Source organism: Haliotis cracherodii, unplaced genomic scaffold (genome assembly GCF_022045235.1).
Source record: "Haliotis cracherodii isolate W230 unplaced genomic scaffold, xgHalCrac1.p SCAF_5, whole genome shotgun sequence".
Classification (NCBI taxonomy): Eukaryota; Metazoa; Mollusca; class Gastropoda; order Lepetellida; family Haliotidae; genus Haliotis; species Haliotis cracherodii.
Window position 1 is genome coordinate 21,483,309 of NW_027266308.1, and position 22,808 is coordinate 21,506,116.

Consider the following 22,808-nt stretch of genomic DNA (forward strand, 5'->3'; position numbering starts at 1 on the left):
TTTTGAAATTTAAATTATGTGCCAGTTGTTTTGAAACAACTCACGAGTAACTGTAATACACATTCAGAATGACAGCCTCTCCGCCGCAAACTTCAAACTGGCTGAACTTCAATTTGACCTTCGGTTACTCTTCACCCTCCATGGCTGCCAACATAGTAATTCGCGGTGACAGTGTTTCGGTAAACTACGGTTATAACGAACTCAAACGGACCACTAATTTTAGTTCGTTATAACCGGAGTTCGTTATACAGCACATATACACCAACTGACCGGGACTAAAAATAAGTTCGTTATATTGGTCACCTCGTTATAAGCGTGTTCGTTATAAACGTAGTTTACTGTATTTACAAGTAGCATAAAAAGGAAGGATTGGCATATTAATGTAAAGCAGTGGTTATTGTATGTTTTACTTAATTGTGCGTGTTCTGAAGTAAGTTTCAAAATAATTCATGAGATGGATATATAGGCTATTGATAGATCGATGTTTTTATACGCACGGTTTTTATGTGAAACGGCATGTAAATTTTTAGGCATGCAATGGAATTAGATACCTGATTTTAATTATATTTGGACCAATCAGAACCAACGATTGTGTTCAGCTCTTTGTTATAAAATATGAACGAATAGAACGGGAACATATATGGATAAAAAATTATACAAGTATTTGTCACAAAGTGACGAAATGTCCCCCGCCTGTATATACACCATAGTGCCAAATATGAAGACAATCCAGCGATTAGTTCTTGAGATATTGCGGCAACACCGTTTTCCAACTCCAAAAGCAGATTTGCCTGCTGTGACCTTGAAAATTGGGTCAAGGTCACCAAAACCGACTGGTGTCTGCGGTGCCTGTATATACACCATAGTTCCAAATATGAAGACAATCCAGCCATTAGTTCTTGAGATATCGCGGCAACACCGTTTTCCAACTCCAAAAGCAGATTTGCTTGCTATGACCTTGAAAATGGGGTCAAGGTCACCCAAACCGACTGGTGTCTGTATATACACCATAGTTACAAATATGAAGACAATCCAGCGATTAGTTCTTGAGATATCGCGGCAACACCGTTTTCCAACTCCAAAAGCAGATTTGCCTGCTGTGACCTTGAAAATGGGGTGAAGGTCACCAAAACCGACTGGTGTCTGCGGAGTCTGTATGTACACCATAGTTCCAAATATAAAGACAATCCAGTGTGTAGTTCTTGAGATATCGCGGCAACAAACAGGTGGGACGTACGGACGGACGGTCGTGAATACTATGTCCCCCGCTTCGCGCATTCGCGCGGCGGGGGACAAAAAGAGCCAACCTTACATGCCCCAAGTCAAACAAAGAAGTCGAGAATGTACTTGATATTTCATATGGAAATGTCACCTTTTATTCTAGTTACTTAAGATATAGTCATTTGAAACACACATATGTAACAAATGAACGTTATTCAGTTTCAATGTACTGAATGTGAATGCCTCATTTTGATGAAGGTGGAGACGTCATGCTGTGAAGATAATGTGCAAAAATATGAATACCTGTGTAGTTTACAATTTACTGTACATCCAACCTACATGCATGAACATCTACAAGTGATGAATTAATGTGTTTATTCTACAGGGTCATTCAGGAGATACTGTGGCCATGGCGAAACTGAGCACAACGTACAAGGATCAGTTAAGTACATGGCTGGGAGGGAAGAAGGACTTCACCCTGTTGTACCAGGCGACCAGAGACGGGTGCAGTGCCCAGGCCTTCCATCAGAAGTGTGACCACAAGGGAGCGACTGTCTCCGTCTGCTACAACACAGCTGGTTACGTGTTCGGTGGCTACACACCGGTCAGCTGGTCAAGTGAGGGTATCTGGACATCAGACCAACATGCCTTCCTGTTCAAGCTCCAGGCGGCGAATAGCTTTCAACCCAAAAAGTATCCCGTGAAGACGGCCAATCTACAGCATACCGTTTTTCATAATGCTTCATATGGGCCTACCTTTGGAGCAGGACATGATCTATGCCCTTTTACTTCAACAGTTAAAAAACAGAGCAATTATTTCCAAGGCAATGCAAAGATGATTCCAAACCAAACTTACAACATGCCAGGGGAAAGTGCAGCCACCTTCACAGGAAACAATTTGCAGTTTACTGACGTGGAAGTGTATCAAGTTACAGGTGACATTCACTTAAAGACTTTATTGAGCAATTGTATTTGTACATTCCGATTCTTAACGACAACACTCCATACATATAACGGCTATATCTTATTGGAGCGTACTGACAGACTTATGGCATTTTAGGTACTTGTGTGTGGTTGAGTGGTTTTAGTAGCATGTATGTGTACAGATATCCTTAAGGATAGATCTAAATACAGATGATAATTACAAACTTTGTGATGATATCAACGAGTTATACTAGTTGTACACTTTCCTGTTCAGTCAAAGTGTAACCACAACTTATACATGAGGGTCAATTAGTATATGCTAGATTGTATATTCTATAAAGTACTTGTCAATATGCACAAGTTAGGATATTTCGAGGTATAATTTCAGAATGCGTGGAACCCCCAGATGAGACACCGTGGCGGAAGCTCCCCGAGATGAAACAAAAGGTTTCGATTGTTATTTCTAAATGTAATGAAGATCAGAATAATTGTTTTATGCTACGGGTTAGATGATTCCTGAAGACACTGTGTGCTTATTTTGCTTTTGGCAGGAAGGTGTACCTTTAATATCATATGCAACTGTTGCGTGTACATTAGTCAAATATATTTTATCTGTTTCATCAAACACACACTTTATATATGTTTTTTCGGATTGATGTGATCATAAACTGACACAGTCAGGTTCGTCTGTCATGTCACTGTACAAAGTTTTTATTCTGCCAGTTACAATCTGATGCCTGTAACCGTCATTGCATCATCTGCAGCTGTTCACAGTTCCCTGTTGAACCTTAACGTGTCTCCACAGGTACTGAAGTCTGAACTGGAGACGTACTCACCCCCGGGGAAGCTGAACCATGTGAACATCTTGTTACTGGGGACAGTAGGAGCGGGCAAGTCCAGCTACTTTAATACTATCAACTCTATATTCAAAGGGCGGATAACCTCCGTCGCCCGCAGCGGATGTGCAGAACACAGCCTAACTACTACAGTATGTTGAATGTATCTGAGCATAGTAGTATCCACGTATTTTATGATTTTATTAGGGTGTTTAATAATACTGATACTTCACTTGAATGAAATAAAGGTATATGTGTCAACTAATTACAGCCTCTAATACATCGAGGACACTGTGGGTCTAGCCTATGACAATATAAGACATCACGAAATAAATAGACCATTTGGCTTTCGTGTCAAACAACATGTTAAATCTCATCTCGTGACCTGATTAAGTTGATATTGTCACACAAGGGTGCACCACTTAACTGAGGAGAAGGTAACCAAGAAAGTAACTGCATAACCATTTTATTTTCAGTATCGCTTGTATAAGATAAAATCGGCCGAGAGTCGGCAGCCCTTGGCGGTTCGGCTGTGTGACACGAGGGGACTTGAAGATGGTCTCAATCTGGATTTGACAGATCTCATGGCGATCATAGATGGCCATTTGCCGGACAGATTCACGGTAGTATTTTGTATAGCAAAACATCCATTGAAGGCAGTCGTGACGATCCTCAGTCTAAATGCAAGTTGATGTGTAAAATGTATTATCTGCCTATAACATTAATAATAGCAATAAATCCATGTGTCAATATTCATCTGAACATAAAACGCAAACGCCAGAGAATATTTAATCTCGAGTGTCTGCCGAAACTGACTCCAATGGGATATAAAAGTAAAAATAGTAGTGAAAATGATATGAATGGATCGCTACGATAAGACCAGGTATTCGCGGCAAGGGTAAGCATGTCCTGCTCTACCGGTAGCATGCGTCATTCACACAATTTGCATAAACGTTTGAGTGTCTGTTTGTTGCCTGACGTTGCAGCAGTATTCCTCCAATATGACGACAGCCTGCCAACAATCGAATTATCGTAAAAATACGTTGGTTTGTGCAATACAATCAGATTTTAGGATGTTAAACATAATAATTTAATCTTGCCAAACGTAACGGTAGTATCATGAAACTGTACATGATCCCATCTAAAATGAATCACACCAGTACATAGTGTCAACAACATTTCTAAATAATGAATAGTATGTACTGATTCGTCGGCAGTGGAGAGATGAATCATTTTCTGAAATGTATATAAATTATGAGCATAAAAGATCCAAAACATTCAATTTAAAAGTATAGAACTAGTGAAAATGTAACATGGCATGCTTGATCACAAATTAGCAATTATTATACAATTTACCTTTTGGTATCCATAATGAAAAAGAATAATTAAAAGGTTTTCCATCAATACTTTTGTTGGACACATTCACATTTTTATGTGATTTTATTCGTGGATTTCGTCAAAGTGGAAGACATATGAGCCCTGAACAACTGCTTACTTTCCTCTAATATTAAGCTGAAATGCCGTGATATAACTGTAAAACTGTTGAAGGCTGCGTTAAAACCCAACTCACTCGCTCACTCACTCCGCCCTATTGTAGTTCAACCCGTCTGTTCCTGTCCGTCCTGACGTCCCCGGGTACAAGAAGAACCCAACCCTAGATGACCGAATCCACTGTATTGCGTTTGTGGTAGACAGCACCGCCATAGATGTATTCCCAGACAAAATACTACAGACGTTCAAGGCAGTTCAGCATAGGGTGAATGTACAAGGTAAAGGCCTGATGACATAATGTTCATACTCAAAATATCCATGACCCCGTTAGTGTGCTTACATTATTACATTTTGTAACCACTGGTCAAAAGTAATGGCTGTGATAGAAGTTACCAAATGAGACTCGTGAACATGTATGTAAGTTTTGCTGCTTCTTCAGTATATATTCTTTATTCATACTCAATATATTTGTGACCCTTAGGTACAGTCCAGGTTTCATTGCTTCTGACTTAAATATGCTTCATATCATAACAGGCATAGCACGACGGGTGGATGTCATATTGCTGCTTCGCACATTGTACCCATCTGGGGAATCAAAACGATATTAGTAACATATTATCTTTGAACCTACTTCGTGTTCAAAATGCAACATGCAACGTGCAAGCATTGTATCGAGGCTTCGAAGTAAAGCTACCCGGCTTTCCCTCGGGCGTGTGTGTGTGTTGTGGGATAACAAATGTTGTGTATTATATTTGTCCTTGGATCACTGAACCACTGTCCACTGATTATTGTCCTTCAGGTCTGCCCCAGGTGGTGCTGCTGACCAAGGTGGACAAGGCATGCGAGTTTGTCAACAAAGACATGTCACAGCTGTTTCTCAGCGCTGCCATCGGAGGCCTTGTTGAGAAGACGGGAGAGCTGTTTGGCCTGCCTCGCTCTCACGTATACCCGGTTAAGAACTATGAGGACGAGTTGGTCTTAGATGACAACGTGACCCTCCCTGCTCTGACCAGCCTCGTCCAGATGACCAGGTTTGCTGACGACTTCCTCAACGACTGTCAAGACCTTGATGATGACTGACTACAACGTCCAATGTCCAGCACCGTATAGTAGAACACAAGCGTCAAATTTGAAATATTTGTTTGCGATAATGCTAAATGTTCGTGTTTTGTTCAATGAAAGTTCTTTACAGCCCCCATTTACTTGTCCAAATTATACTGAGATTAGATCTAAAAGCAATTATTGTGTTAATGGATGACCTTCGAACCGTCCTGTTTGGCAACGTCAACCTAGACAAAGAAATACTGCTTAATATCGTTGACTCTGTACATCATTTCTTCTCTATGAGGGAAATGTTTGTCTAAACATGTTCACCTTTGATGCACCCTTGATGTACCATATGTGACAAAATAGTAAGTTTATACTACAGCATCTCACATATACTACTGCTGCTGCTCGAACGTTGATGAGGATATGTAATAGGCTCTGCCTGTTTATCAATCCCCTTTAACTCTATCAAATGGAAATTAATATTGATTAAAAAAGAAATAATTGTAGCATTGTTTCATTTTCTGTAGTAGGTAACTGACAATTATTTGATCATTTGAAGTAGGTGTAATTGTAAGACATTTAAAGAGCTTCCACGTTTATTTTATCCTTATGTGGATATACCATTAACCTGTACTTTAACTTTGGGTATACCTGGTGTTTTCAAAGGTCTGTTTGATTCCTTGTTTTTGTCCATCTTTTATAGCTGATCAGAAATCAGCCGATTCTGAATATGTATGTGGGTGTAGGTCGAAACAACATATATGCACAAGAAATCTTTGTCACAGCTCGTAACCTAATATAGATAGCGATTTCCTGCTTAAAACGTTCAGAAAAACATGATTTAACCAAAACCTTTCGTCAAAATCTGAAAATTATCATACACGAATACGGTACCATTGCTGTAATTTAATGGGCTACCTTAAGTCACGTGCTTAGATTTGACTAATCACGAACATTGTTGCAGATTTCGGCAAGCAAGCGTCAGTAGATACCAATTTGTATCCAATAAAATCGCATGTTTACAGCTACGAAAAGACTCCAGTGGATGTTACTATTATCATTATGTCGGTGAATCAATATAAGCTTTTAAATTGATACTGACATGGCAGCATTCGATGTACGTATTATACATACGAAGAAATAGGTTAGTGAATTTTATTAAATATTCTATTTGCCGAAAATTTTCGCTTCCTTGGTCCTTAATCTGGACGTTATGAATGTGTTAGCTTACATTTTTTTTTATTTAAAACGAAGTTGCAAATGAATTATTCAGATAATGTGACACACATAACTTTCATTTTTATAAACAATAGGATTAATTTGACAAACAGCCAAACATGTAGCAGCCAAACACGTAGCAGCAAAGATGTTTTACACGCAGATAATTTCCTTGATAAATGTTGGCTTCATCTATCACACAAGAATCTCTGGGAACTCGGTGTCACAACAGTATAATCTTCTGGTTGACTGGTGCTGAAAGAGTTAATCGTCGCCCATGTTGCCAAAATGCCGGCGTCGTTCATGCATTGCAACCATGACATGAATATTGTTATGTTGCCATTTGCATTCAAAATTGAGTTGTTTTACTTTTGCTACTCCAGAATATTTTTATTATATACCTACCTTACTTTTTAGAACAAAAGTCAAGTAAAGAAATCTGAGACATATGTTGTTGTTTTTAAATTGGCCTCCCTCACTTTTGAAATGAGTTTGAAGTCCGTAAACCATGAAATAAAAAAAGTGTCGCCTTATCAGTGCTGAGTAGAGTACTTCCGCTAAAACAATACATAGTGCTTTCCTAAATACAACAGATCATTTTTGTGTTTATTCTGGCACTAAGGATGTTGAAATAAAATAAAATAACTGAACCAACCAAAGTTAAAATCTTCGTCTCCAATGTTGAGGTACATATATAAATAACATTACTAAATAGTACTAGTATTCATAATTATGTTGTACGTCACGGTCACCAAGAGGTTCCCTGCTCTGCCTGGCCTGCCTGATCCAGCCAAGGCATCGACCCCTGAGAAAACTGCCAGGATGGGAACAGTAAACAAGACAATCCCTGACGCATCACGTTCAGATGAAAGTGGTATCAAGAGAAAAAATACCAACCTCAAAGTCGTGCTAAGATTGCCAAGTATGCCACTGAACATGGTAACACTCGAGCTTCAAAACATTTTAGTTATGTTAGATGTAAGTCTGGGTGAAAGTGCTGTCCGTGTTATGAAGAAGGTTTATGCTTCTGCCAAATCTGCAGACAGAATAGCTGAAGTGACCAAACTTGCTCAAGAAACGTACTCGCCCATTGTTGTTGGGCGAGTTGGACAAACTTATGTACGATTATGTTTTGAAGTCAGAGCAGCTTGGGGAATTATATACCGACATATTGTAATAGATACTGCACGTGGCATTGTGTTACATGAAAACAGATAACTTCTTGTAGAAAGTGGTGGCCCAATCCTACTAAATAAGACGTAGTTGAATTCCTTCCTCATCAGGTTAAAAGAAAGCTACAAAAGCTTCAGGAAAATAACAGGTGACTTGGAAAAGAAGCGAGACGAATTCATTTCGAGTGTGGGGGAGACAGTTGCATCAAAATCGATCCCATCTGACTAAAATATTGTCCCCCGTCGCGCGAAAGCGCGGAGCGGGGGATATAGTATTCACGACCGTTCGTACGTCCGTCCGTACGTCCCACCTGTTTGTTGCCGCGATATCTCAAGAACTAAATGCTGGATTGTCTTCATATTTGTAACTATGGTGTACATACAGACTCCGCAGACACCAGTCGGTTTTGGTGACCTTCACCCTTGACCCCATTTTCAAGGTCACAGCAGGCAAATCTGCTTTTGGAGTTGGAAAACGGTGTTGCCGCAATATCTCAAGAACTAATCGCTGGATTGTCTTCATATTTGGTACTATGGTATATATACAGGCGGGGGACATTTCATCACTTTGTGACAAATACTTGTTAACTTGACCATACTGGTTTCAAAATCGTCCCAGTTTCCAATTGGATACTAGCGAGTCCAACCAAAGGCAAATCGACGTGATTGGTGTTGAGGACAAACTGGAAATGACCATGCCGCTTGGCAGCACTGCTTCCGGAAACTTTAGGAAATGTTTGGAAACTCCAGCAAGATGATATGATTGCGTGTGGTACGAGGGCTGGGTGAAAAGTTTTAAGCCTAAGTGGGATATCTCAATCGGATTGAAACTTTTGCCACCAACAAGTACAATCATTTAATGAATTATAGACATAAGAACTGCAGCTGTAGTGTTATTATTGTCTTTGTACCAGACCATCTTGTGAACCTACCCATTGAAATCACCATAAATGGACAAAACTGGCTGGAGGGCAGTCATAAAGTACCTTGCAACTGAAAGAGCTCACTCCAACACAGATACAGTCCGTTTGACTCCAAATAAGAACGATGAATTGCAAAATAACTCGAAATCCAGAAAAGTGTATGAAACATCAATACGGTACTTGACCATGAATACCCTGTACCCAACAAAATCTGAATTTTGTTTATTTTAAGACCCATGACGGATGAAGTTCTTTAAGAAACTATCATGTAATTGTGTATAGAAATGTGTACATGACACGTAGGGGGGACAAACCGTGGAAGGAACAGCGCAAGCACGGTCTGCACGTGCTACACAGTGACAGTGTTCATTCAGTGACAAGATGCGCTACTCAGCAGATGTTAAACAGTTGAGGCCTTCAGGCCTTGCACCATCTCTGGCAAAAAGTGTGTAAACCTGAAAGTGTTCTATGTGGAGAAATAAATGAAAACCATCGACTTGGTACGGGTCTTTCGCAGTTAGGCTTAGAATTTTTCAGCCAGCCCTCGTATATTTGTTCCCCAGGGCACGGGATATTCACAATGACTATTGACTTCACTATTTTTCATACAAGCAGGGCCATAAGTAACTGTGCTTCATATAAAGTGGGGTAAATGTTATGTTATGGTTATGTTATGTCATTCGTGGGATCAATGTGTTATCATACCAATTTCATTGACAAAACCTAGATACCCGGTCAGGAAACGTAGCGACACGCCCTAAAAGAAGGATGGTGTCAACAACTCAATTAACAGTGTCAATATCGGTTGTTAGCGTTGATACAGGCGAGGCAGCGGCGGTGCATTGAAGATACCATCTGATTGAAAACGGCCTTACTAATGCTGTGCCAAATGTCAACAAACGATTGGTCCAACTGAGCTAGCGTTCCCGTATGGTTCTGGTCCTTTCGTATTCGTCTTTCTATGTCATCACAGACATGTTCTGTAGAAGAGAAGTCTGGAGAAACAGCCGGCCATGACACAGCACAGCAAAGTTATGTTGCCTTAAAAAGTCTTTGCAGCACGAGCAACGTGTGTGCGGGCATTTTCCTGCTGCAGGGCGGCGTTACGTCGTGTTTTCATGAAGGGTAGAACACGATCTCAAACCATGTCGTCCCGGTAGCGTACGTCATTCCAATTTTGTTATTTACAATGATGACTTGTGTCCTTCCATGAGTTGTGATGACATCCAATACCATTACACTTCCGGGGCTGTCGGGTAGTCGTGTCCCAAGGTTCATATGCCAGCAACTTTGTTTCGGAACCGCCCTCATATAGCTGGAATATTGCTGAGTGTGGCGTTAAACAACAAACAAAAAATCAAACAAACGGAATATGTGACTGACATATGCATCCGCAATAACCTCACATGACCATGTGGGTCACGCCAATCGCAAATCGCCAATCGCAAACACTACCTAACGCTGGGTCGATTTCCGAGAATCTGTTCTCCGTTCTCTGAATTTCATTTTCTCTTCCTTAATAGAGTGACACGGGAATCTGGTGTAGGAACTCCCAGTCAGCACTGCAGTCGATAGTAAGTACTCACACATATCATATGCAAGTATTCTAAATTCGTAAAAGAGTACGCTAGTATACTGATTTTGTTTGGTAAACCAGTTGATATGTTTTTGACTGTTTCAGTTGAAGTTATAATACTACAAGCATTGTGTTTTTGTCAGAGCTTCCATTTCGATAGAGAGATAATAAAATCCAATTTTGAGCGTTGGGTACCTATTTGGAAATATGTTGAGTTATATGCTGTTATACTTGTGGTTGGACGAAATATATTAATCCAAATATAAGACAAGATGTTGTGATATGTAAGAAACACGTGTGACGAAAATAAAAGAAACACTTAGAGCATATGAAGACAACATGTAATAAATACGCTGGAAACACGTATGAAATATGTAGGAGGACGACAATATGCACGAAACACGTATAGGCATTCGGGACACATAGATTATATGTAGGAAACGCATAAGGAGATACATAGAAACCACATACATTGGAGACATAAGGGAACAGATAGGCTTTTTGCCTTTCACAATAACAGAAAATTCCTTTAATAAAATTACTCAGATTTTCATTCTACGTCTTTTCCCATGATCATCGATTTATTTAAGAATGATATTTTCATATTTACATGATGACCACCTAAATACTGTAGTATATTTTGTATTTATTTCCATACAAATGAACTTAATGACAACCGATGTCATCGTGATTTTCGTGGCAGGAGGTTTTAAATAACTTAAACAAATAAACGCAAACACCGCCCTATGCTGGGGTCTGGTTATTACTGAAAATGTCTTCGAACTCTGTTCTCCATTGTTTGAATGTCACCTTCACTTCCTTAAGAAAGTAACGCAGGAACCTTTTGCACCCGAAGCTGTAGATGAACAGTCAGCACTGTATTCTTTCGTAAGTAACTACATAAGCATATGCCCGACCAGAACGACATCTTGATTCCTGAGCTAAATATAGATCACATTTAGGACATATATGCATAAAGCATATGTAAGCGTACGGTTTAAGAAAAAAATAAAACCCACGTAGAAGATATGCAGGAAACACGTACATACGAGGCATGCAGTAAACCCGGAGAAGATATTCTGGCACACGTACCAGTCTCACTAGATGGGTATGAAATGGGTAGTAAGTACCGATGGGTCACATCAGAGACATGAATGGAACACGAAGAAGATATGTCAGAAACACATACAAATGTATGACAAAAGTCGGAGACGTGAGGGAAACATTGTGTCATCGGAGAAAACACGAAAGGGACAGTAGTAGGCACGTTGCAGACGCGCGGGGCTAAAACAAGGACAAGTCGGTTGGGAGTCTGAGTGGCGTATTCATGTTATTGCGGCATATTATTTCAGTGGACTAGCACAATAAAATATGCATAAGTCCGGACTAGTACAAGCAAGCATCCCCCAACACCCACATCCTTTATGTAAAAAGGGGTTTCTTTTTGTTCTTGTATCAAGTGTTGTAAAAGAGGTACTTTCAAAAAATACTTTTCTGTTAGATCGAAATCAAAATACTCACTGGACAAACTGCATGTCCTGAAAACAACAGGCGAACACATTGCATGTCTAAAGACAGTTACTGAGAAAGGTAATTCTATCTCTAACAAATGTCCCAGGAAAATCCCGATGTTTAAACATGAACAATGAACTGGGTGGTAATCGATACGTATTGTTAGTGCATGTGATTACTCATTTACAGAAAGATTTGGAAAGATACCCGCTGACCTAGATTCATCTCACATAATGGCAAGTTCTCGGAAATAACCGACTTGCGTGACTATTAGTTCTCGGAAAATACCCATTACGCCAATTCTAAGAAAACTCTCATTGTATTTCATTTTGCAATGGTCGCCTCCCCGTGAGTCATACAATGAACAAAGGGAGGTATGGTGTAAGCTGCTTGGGTTTCCTTTCATATCTCATTTGAGTGACTGTATGTTGACATTATGCAACAAAAAAAAACTTCTGTCATTTTGTAAATGAAACAAGATTATTTTATACTGACAAAGATAGTGTATTTTCCCCCACAAACACATCCGTGCTTGCAGCATTAAGTTTCTCATCCGTGTTACTAAAGCAAAACAAAAGTGCAAATGCACTTTGGTGTGTGAACTCATTAATATGACAGTATTGAGGAGATACATATGATCTGTGACTGAGTAAGAAAACGTACAACTTTATGGATTTACTGCACATACATTGTGTAGCGACATTTCGATGTAGATTCTTACACCGTTATCAAGCTGGAGTGTCAAGTAATAGATGACATGTAGCAAACAGGTAATTGGATTAAGCTTTCAGTTACTACCATGGCTTGTCCAGTGAACATATATTTTGTTTCTGTCAAACCTGAGGCAATATCATGTTTTGCCAGTAATTTCTTGAATTGTCCATAGGGAATAATGGTCCATCGTAAATGTTGCTAGTATCTGTCTACATATACGTTTCTCCACAAACCTACAGAAATGTATTGACCACGCTCACCATATATCGAAGAATCACATTTTGTCTTCCGTGAAAGTAAGACTTTACATCAATGCAAATCAGAGGAATAGCAATTTGATTAAATATCATAGAATCATTACATTTTAGTGATTTATAGAAGCTGATGACCCTCATGTATATTTCCTTTTCCATGTAGGATATTTGAATCAGCAGGTTGGACCGGCAGTTGATATATCAGGAAAGCAACAATGGAGAATGTTGGGAACTCCTGTTTTCTTCACTTTATTGCATTGTATCTAATGTCTTCACCTTCAAACAAATTACCTCCTGGATGTTCTTTACACACAGGGATTGGGTCCTTGTTAAGTGCAATCAAAGGCTGCCATGCTTCAATATCGCTCGCGTTGTTTCAACAACTGCGTAATATGTTTTCAATCATGCACGTGTTTGAAGATGTCGAGCTTAACTGTTTAAAAGCTTTCGGATAAATCCGTTTGTCAACCACCTGGTGTCATCACTGATTTCTTTAACTGATTTGTGAGAGGAGTTTTTTTTATGATTTTTCCGTTCCACTTATAACTCCGTTCCCTATTTAACCTTACAACATGTAAAGCGTTGACATTTTCCATTTTTATGTATTGTGACAGCCACTTCTTAAACCTATTGTAATAGAACTGTCATGTTGATATTCCTGATACTTTCAATTGACACTTGATTGTGGGTGGACATAATTGCACACTGTACAATTATTCTTTGGAAAGATCTCTGCTTCTTGTGAATATTCATTTGGATATGGAAACCAGCTTGTAGGAACCATTATATTGCTATGGCAAAAATGGAATTATACCCAATTTAGTTAACATTATGAAACTAATTTCATGTAGTATAAATGCATAAACCCAAGTTCAGATATTTGCTTCATATTTATTCCGATGCTTTCCCGTTTCGTCACTACTGCAAACAATTCTCGATGAAGTTTTTTTATTTCGTTTCTTGTTTAACGTCGCACTCAGCAATATTCCAGCTATATGACGGCGGTCTATAAATAATCGAGCCTGGACCAGACAATCAAGTGATTGGTATCATGAGCATCGTTCTACGCAATTGTGAGCCTGACCCCCCGATGAAGTTTTAGGGCGCATGTGGAAATGTTCATAGGGACCAAGATGATCATGTATGCAGGGTCATGTTGTCTTACTGAATGTCATGGAATATTTCTGATGAAAAATATTATCTCAAACATACAAAGTGGTGCACTTCATGTGCTTTAGTGTGGGCCAGGACCGAAACCCATCCAACTACTCTCCAAGGCCGACGTTAGGACCGACGTTATGTGCCACCAGAATGACACACATGCACCCACAAGACCACAAAGACTAACTTTGGGATAAATGCTTTGACGATAACCAGAACAAATGAATTAAGCTGAAAGTAACCACTCGAAAAGTGCCTTGGAATAAACTGGAAACACATCTTCGACATGTTGATGACAAATAATGGCCCAGAGGGACCAGAGACAGTCTATGATATACTATGTCGTTTAACTGTATGTCGTCAGTCTGAGTAAGATGGTTTTGCCAGATCAGCCGGATCGGATATACGAATCTTCATGTGTTCCGGTTGACCTGATTCATAAGTTGAGTAATATAATATCGGTGAAGACCGACGACATAATCTCGCATCACAGTATCAGAGAATTTGGTTTTTCAACACGACACTTCAAGAATGACATTATATGAAAAAGGGTTTATAAAACTTGAATTTTAGGAAGGTAAATGTCATATATTAGGAATAAACACTAGGTATTAAGCTTGCCCAGACTCACTAAATACAATGTCATAATTAACCTCCATGCACATTTTAAATATTATAGCGGTAGCCGAGTCGATATGTTGACATGCGCGTACTATAAAGATTTGTCCACTATATAGAATCTGGGGAAATACGAGATGTTATCAAGGTGTTCAGAATTATGAAGGTGATGTTTTGGCTGTATGTTGTTGGATCATGTCTTGACTATCTGACTCCATCGCGGCTTTCGGCTACATGATCCTATGCCTGACTGAAGACGATCAGTGCGTGGTGACAATGTTTCAAGATTTAACATCATAATATTTTGGGGCACAGGTGTATAACAAACCATCTTCACACGTAAACCGATTTACTGAGATCATTAATTCTCTTCAAGGTATTGTTTAAATGATACCATAAACTTGTTCATGATATTTGTTTTCTGGGTGCTAATATCATTAGAACGAGAACTATTGATGCAAATAGATTTACTGATATCAAGAATTTGATTAATGGTTTCCAATTAATTCAATAGCATTATCTGATGATATCAAAATTTCCTGATTTTGTCATTAATTAATCTAGTACTACCAGAAGCAAGAATTAATTTCACAATAGTATTTCAATTCAAAGCATTTAGTAATTCCATTAATCAAATAATAAATTGCTGTTACATTACTGATAAACCATTTACTGACAGCAGTAATTCAATGATTGATATCAATTTCACTTACTGATACTTTTGTTAATGAACTCGTTCAAGGAAACCATTGATGTATTCTACTATGTCAGGGGCGGTCGGGTAGCCTCTTGGTTAAAGCGTTCGCTCGTCACGCCGAAGACCCGGGTTCGATTCCCGACATGGGCACAATGTGTGAAGCCCATTTCTGGTGTCCCCCGCCGTGATATTGCTGGAATATTGCTAAAAGCGGCGTAACACCATACTCACTCACTCACTCACTCCACCATGTCATCAAATATGTATTGGGAGAGAGGGGATCAGTTGGGAACTAGTAATGACAAATAAGTAATTACGTAAGTAAATAGGTCGGACAGGTTGTAGACATAGTGACAAAATAAACGCTGAACTAGTTTAAGTCTCTATAGTCATTAAGAAATAACTATATTTGTTTCTTTTGAAGTTGAATTGATGTACTAGATGGTTTGAAATAACTGCCTAGTAACAGTAATACACCCAAAACTGCCAATCAGAATACCTTGGCCTACTTCTGTTACTCCTCACTGTCCATGGTTGTCAAAATAGTTGTTGTGACAGTTATATTGACAAACAGCATGAAAACGTAAGAAGCGGCAGTGGGCGATACGAGAGGCTGCTTATCGTTGTGACACAGCGGTTAGGGTAATATTTTACTTAATTGATCATGTTCAGAAATATATTTAAAAATGTTTGTTGTGATGTTGTTTTCAAGCGCTTGTTGATTGTGCCAGTAGGTGAAAATAGCATCTGATAATGTTGCGATATCGAACTTATACTTATATTGGAGAAGGACATGATCTATGCATTTTTACTTCAACAATTAATAAACAGAGCAACTATTTCCAAGGAACAGTAGACATGTATCCAAACAACACTTACAAGGTGCCAGAGGAAAGTGCAGCCACCTTCACAGGAAACGATTTGCAGTTTACTGACGAGGAAGTGTGTCAAGATACAGGTGACTCTCACTCAGCACTTTATTGAACAATCTTATTTGTACATTCCGATTCTCAACGAGATTACCCCGGCCCGTACATATAACAGTTATATCTTATTGGAGCGTAGTGACTTCTACCATTTTAGGTAATTTTGTATGTTTGAGTGTTTTTAGTAGCATGTATGTGTACAAATATCCCAAAGTCGAGATTGTAATATAAAGATAATATTTTTAGACAAACTTGGTGATAATATCAACGAGAGTAAGTAATACTACCATTTCCTGTTCAGACTAAGACTTACCACAACCTAAACACTATGGTTCTTATAAGCTATGTTGTATAAATTATTTGATAACATTCGCAAGTGAGGATATTTCGACACATAATTTCAGAGTGCGTTGAACGTCTAAAAGAGACAACGTTTGGGATGCTACATGATGTGAAAGCAAAGGTTAGTTCGTTTTTTATTTCGAAATGTCATGAAGATCAGAATAATTCTTCTATTCTCCAACTTGATAAATTCCTGAAGACATTTTGTGCTAACTTTGCTGTTGGCCTTGAGGGTGTACTGGTCATGTGATAAGCAACTGTTACTTGTACATTTGCCAAATAACCATACACTGAGGTATGTCGAGTCACTGTACATAGTTTTTATTCTGTCAGTTACAACCTGTGGCATGTTACTGTCATTTCATCTGCAGCTATTGTTCACAGTTACCTGCTGAACCTTTATGTGTCTCCACAGGAACTGAAGTCTGAACCTGAGAAGAACTCACCCCCGGGGAATCAGGTGGACATTTTGTTACCGTGGAGGAAACTACCTGAGGTGAAACAAAAGGTTTGCTCGGTTGTTACTTCGATTGTTATGAAGATCAGAATAATCCTTCTATTTTCGAGTTGATACATTTCTGAATACACTGGGTGCTATGTTTGCTATTGCCATGAAGGCCTACTATGACTTTAACGTGCGCCACAGGTACTGAAGTCTGAACTGGAGAAGTACGCACCCCCGGGGAAGCTGAACCATGTGAACATCTTGTTACTGGGGACAGTGGGAGCGGGCAAGACCAGCTACTTTAACACCATCAACTCTATATTCAAAGGGCGGATAACCTCCGTCGCCCGCAGCGGAAGTGCAGAGCACAGCCTAACTACAACAGTAAGTTGACATGTATTGCAAGTTGGTATTAACCATGTATGTTCTGATTAAATGATGTAGTTTATTAGGTATTTGGAGCGATGAGATACTGCATCCATCTACTTACAGTTCTTAATGTACCCATCAGATTATGCTTTTCAGTCTATGACCCATACGACAACACATAGTAAACAAAACAGCATGTTTATCTCAACTCGTACAGTTGATATCGTGAAGTTAATATGTGATACATGAAGTTGACATGACTCCACCACTCAACAAACTCCATGAAAGAAATGTCCAAGACCGGCTAGCATATATCTCAATGTATATCTCATGTATTAACCATCTTATTTTCAGTATCGCTTGTATAGAGTAAAGTCGGCCGAGACTGGGCAGCCCTTGAAAGTTCGGCTGTGTGACACCAGGGGACTTGAAGATGTACGCAACCTTGATTTGACGGATCTTATGGTGATCATAGATGGCCATCTGCCGGACAGATTCACGGTAGTATTTTGTATGATATCGAAATATATGTGTGTTGTACTGTACGTCCCTCGAAAGCTGTCGTCAAAAATCTGCGGTCTATATGCAATTTTCTGTTTACTATGTCAGACATTTGACAGAGATAGCTACAGATGGATAATACGGTCGTATTTAAAATCAATAAGCTGACAACAAGCTATGTTCATCTAAACTAGGTTTTATGTAACATATTGTTGCGTGTCGACTTCAAAATTGACGCATTAAGTTAACCAAGAAATCTATACAGAAATATGCGTGACACCAACATATAAAAAAGAAATGTTGCACAGTTAACAAATTACTGCAAAGTAATCACAATTGCAGTACAAAATAGAGTTGCAGAACACAATTCATTGACAATAAAATGGCAGTATATAATATTATTCACCTAGCAGCAACAGTGGTCACGCATAAAAAATGTGCCTCAGCCAGAGTGAAAATGTAATCTTCACAAGGCCGCTGGTCTTCATGTAATGGTAGATGATAGAGGCATGCACATGCGCACTTATACAGTCTCAATACCTTCAAGAACCTTCATACCATGCTGGATTAGTCTTTAGCTGTTCGAGAAGATTACACTCCAAAAGCATCAACATATAGTAACTTCCTCACCATTCTTATATTAGACAGTGATACATCCATGACAACTAATTATTGTTAAACACAATGTTATGAACTTAACAGAAACAATGCAATACAATTACAATATGTTTAACAATACATTACCCTGCCATGTATAGCAACATATTACATGGGCACGGCCTGTCGGTTAACTGCCCGAAGAGTAAGACTATAGACATAGTCTCTAAAATACGTTCACGCGTGCTATCCAATCCGATTTTAGCAGATAAAACTTCAACAGTGCGCGTGCACATTTCTAAATAATGATATGACATGATTCGTTCGCAGTCGAGTGATGACTGTTCTGTATAAAATGATCCTAGAAAAGATTAACAAATGAGTGAAAATGTAATATGCCACGCTTGATCACAAAAAATAGAAACTATTACTCAATTTTACTTTGATATCCACGAAAGTAATCATTTTTCAAAAGTTCTATTTTATCATTCGTCGGTCAATTTTCACACATGATTTTACTAGCATCAACACTTTGTTGGGATCAGATGCAATTAAGTTAAGGGGAGAGCTGAAGGGATCATTTAGTCAATATTACCGTGAGTGAGTGAGTATGGTTTTACGCCGCTTTTAGCAATATTCCAGCAATATCACGGAGGGGGGCACCAGAAATGGGCTTCACACATTGTACCCATGTCGGTAATCGAACCCGGGTCTTCGGAGTGACGAACGAACGTTTTAACCACTAGGCTACCCGACCGCCCCTCAATATGACCGCGATTGCAAAAAGATTCAGCTTCAGTTGTTTCCGATGGTGACCTCCATGTTGCAGTTCAACCCGTCTGTTCCTGTCCGTCCTGGCGTCCCTGGGTACAAGAAGAACCCAACCCTAGATGACCGAATCCACTGTATTGCTTTTGTGGTAGACAGCACCGCCATAGATGTCTTCCCAGACAAAGTACTACAGACGTTCAAGGCAGTTCAGCACAGGGTGAATGTACAAGGTAAAGATCTAGACCTGGTGACATAATATTCATACTGAAATTATCCCGTTAGTGTACTCACTGGGACACAGATTATGATGTGGTTACATCAAGTAACCACTGGTGTAGAGACATGACGACATTTGATAAGATTGTTTAAATGAGGCTCGTGAACATGTATGTGAGTGATACTGCTTCTTGACTGGACCTATATTCTTCATGTCAGTGAGAGAGTGAGTAAGTAGGGTTTGACGCAGCGTTCAGCAATATCACAGTCTTACCATTACAAATGGATGTCATGGTGCTGTATGCACTTTGTACCCATGTGGGGAATCGTAACCATGTCAGTAACATTATTCTTGAACCACCTTTGTGTTCAAAATGGAAGCGTTGTATCGAGGTTTCGTAGTTACCTGCAAGGTTTCCTCACGCAGGTGTGTGTATTCAGTGATAACAAATGTTGTGTATTATATTTGTCCTTGGATCACTGAAACACTGCCCACTGATTATTGCCCTTCAGGTCTGCCCCAGGTGGTGCTGCTGACCAAGGTGGACAAGGCATGCAAGGTGGTCAACAAAGACATGTCACAGCTGTTTCTCAGTGCTGCCATCAGAGGCCTTGTTGAGAAGACGGCAGAGTTGTTTGGCCTGCCTCGCTCTCACGTATACCCGGTTAAGAACTATGAGGACGAGTTGGTCCTAGATGACAACGTGACCCTCCCTGCTCTGACCAGCCTCGTCCAGATGACCAGGTTTGCTGACGACTTCCTCAACGACTGTCAAGACCTTGATGATGACTGACCACAACGTCCAATGTCCAGCACCGTGTAGTAGAACACAAGCGTCTGAAAATCGGACACATGTTCTCCATGTTTATGAGCTTCATACAGTGTTTATTAATTGATCATTTGATAGGATGAGGCGTATTTGTAGGACATTTAAAGAACTTCCGATTTGAAATTAAGTTTACGTCCTATATGCATATACTATTTACTTATCCTGTACTTTAACCTTATATATACCAGGTATTTTCAAAGACCTGATTGATTCCTAATTTTCGTCCATGTTTTATAGTTTTAATCAAGTAATTCTGAATTATCTTTACATCTATCAAGACCTGGAAATTATACCGCGTTAGCTTTTTCTGTATATAACCTTGGTAAACCTCGAACCTACTTTCGATTAACAGTAATCTAATGAGTCAACTTGTAATCACGTGGTTTCAATTCTGTTGCGAACTATACCCAATTTTCAGTACCATAGAGGACCGTGAAATGGTTATGCATTTAAAGTATCTATGTAAAGACATCATAGGGAAATGAATTTTTGTTTCAATGAATAAACCTTCATCTTAAGATATCTAGTCGTGATTACTTTCACTTTGCAAACAACTAATGAATGATGAATAATCTAAATTGGTGACAGGCGGTCAAACTTCACGCATCATCTAATCAAAATCTCTGCAGGTGTTTTGACTTTCATATTTAAATGACTTTGATATTTTCGTTTGATACGTGTTAAAACCACGTCGAAGCTGACTTTATTGATGTGATTCTTGTAACTCATCAGATATGTTTCATACCTTATATAAGATTGTTAGAAGATTCTGCTTATTACCTTTATTTAATATGTGTGATGTATTTGTGTTAATTTGTATAATCGATTAAGATTTGTCTTTAAACTTAATCTATTTGACTTGGAACTTAATGACCGTTACGTCAAAATTACTATCTCACTTGCGTATCGAATTGAACGGGTGCAGAGGCGGATTTTGAAAGTATCTGGGTTTCTGGTGTAAATGTTATGTAATTGAATAAAACGACATCATTTTCTGAACTTTCAATCACAATAAAGGCTTACCTTTTGGTCAAATTCATTGGACAACATTTCGGAAGAACAAGCAGGTTTTATACAAGGCTACTACTAGGTGGACAAATTTATACATTTTTTGTAGATTTCAGAAAAGCGTTTGGTTCTGTAAACAGTAATATAATGTTGTCATTGTTCTTTCAAAGGGTGTGAGTAACAAGATTGTAAATTATTATGCAAAATGTATCAAAATGTATCAAATTGCGTCACGTATATTATGATGTTTTTTACATGACTGTAACATTGGTGTACACTAAGGCTGTATTCTTTGCCCCTTCCTGTTCTGTATTTCATCAATGACATTGCTGCACAAATACCGGATAATTGTACGGATGGTACACAGCTGTATCCAGATATTGTTAAGATATTTCTGTTGCTTTTCGCCGATGATGTAGTTATGTTCTCTAGCACTATAAAAGGTTTGCAGCATTTGATAGATCAACGTGATCTGTATTGTTCGAACTGTCAACTCCAAGTAAACACTGTAAAAACAAAAGTGCTGCTTTTTGAAAAGGGAAATAAACTATCAAGTTTTTAAAATTGGTACTTCAACTCACAACCATTATAAATCGCCACTCCTTAAATATCTGGGTTTATTTGCCACACCAGTAATGCAGCAATGCAGGCAACAAAGATACTAATGGGAATTTTACATACTATAAAAAGTTTGACTGATCTTTCATATCAAATCTTATAAATTATTTGATACAAAAATTACTTAATCATAGCATCTTTGTATGGAGCAAATGTCTGTGGTCATCTGAATACAGAGCTATTGATCTAGTCCCTCTGTATATTCGTAAACGATTTCATGGCGTTAAACACTGTACATCGAGTGTTATGCCATATGGTGAATGTGTACATGGTGCATATTTAAACAGAATACCACTACTTTTCATAACAAAATTAATCAGTCTTGTAATCCTTCTTATCATCAATATAAATAACATTCATTTACACACGTCTCTTCGAAAGTGAACATCAACATAACGAATTAAAGTTTATAGGATTATACTTTGTTGTTATTATTCTTTCCATTATTGATAATATTACGTCTGGTTAAAATTCATCGTCATATAATAACTGCCATTTGTGACGGGAAGCTAAAACAAGAAACAGTTTCAGAATATCTTATATCACTAGACGACTTGGACGACTGTGGATGGCGTCTTGAATATTGAGAACGCCGATATATGTCCAGGACACTGTTCACAACGGCGTTTAACCAAACTCACGCAATCCCTCATATTGAGAACATGTCTCATATAGATGGCCAAAGAGAGCTGTAACTATCCCATACAGATTTCTAATGTATTCCAAAGGGATATTTTCCCAGATGTCCCGAATCTCTGTTCGTTCTGTTTGACTAAGCAAACCTTGAAAGTGGACGACGTCGTGCATCTCGTCAAGAT

General features: G+C 38.9%; 2 protein-coding genes across 2 annotated transcripts; both read left to right on the forward strand.

Annotated features, from left to right (window-relative positions):
• Positions 1–1,613: 1,613 nt before the first annotated feature.
• Positions 1,614–7,385, forward strand: LOC139442872 (interferon-induced protein 44-like). The gene is made up of 6 exons (XM_071223776.1): positions 1,614–2,156; positions 2,534–2,592; positions 2,951–3,133; positions 3,458–3,604; positions 4,579–4,750; positions 5,272–7,385. The coding sequence occupies exons 1-6, from the start codon at positions 1,631–1,633 to the stop codon at positions 5,550–5,552; spliced, it is 1,368 nt and encodes a 455-aa protein (XP_071079877.1). The 5' UTR covers positions 1,614–1,630; the 3' UTR covers positions 5,553–7,385.
• Positions 7,386–7,472: 87 nt separating this feature from the next.
• On the forward strand, positions 7,473–21,257 carry LOC139443593 (interferon-induced protein 44-like). Its single transcript, XM_071224557.1, has 6 exons — positions 7,473–7,859; positions 17,051–17,143; positions 17,282–17,464; positions 17,804–17,950; positions 19,377–19,548; positions 20,048–21,257. Exons 1-6 carry the CDS (start codon positions 7,473–7,475, stop codon positions 20,326–20,328), a joined length of 1,263 nt encoding a protein of 420 aa, XP_071080658.1. The 3' UTR covers positions 20,329–21,257.
• The last annotated feature ends 1,551 nt before the right edge of the window (positions 21,258–22,808 follow it).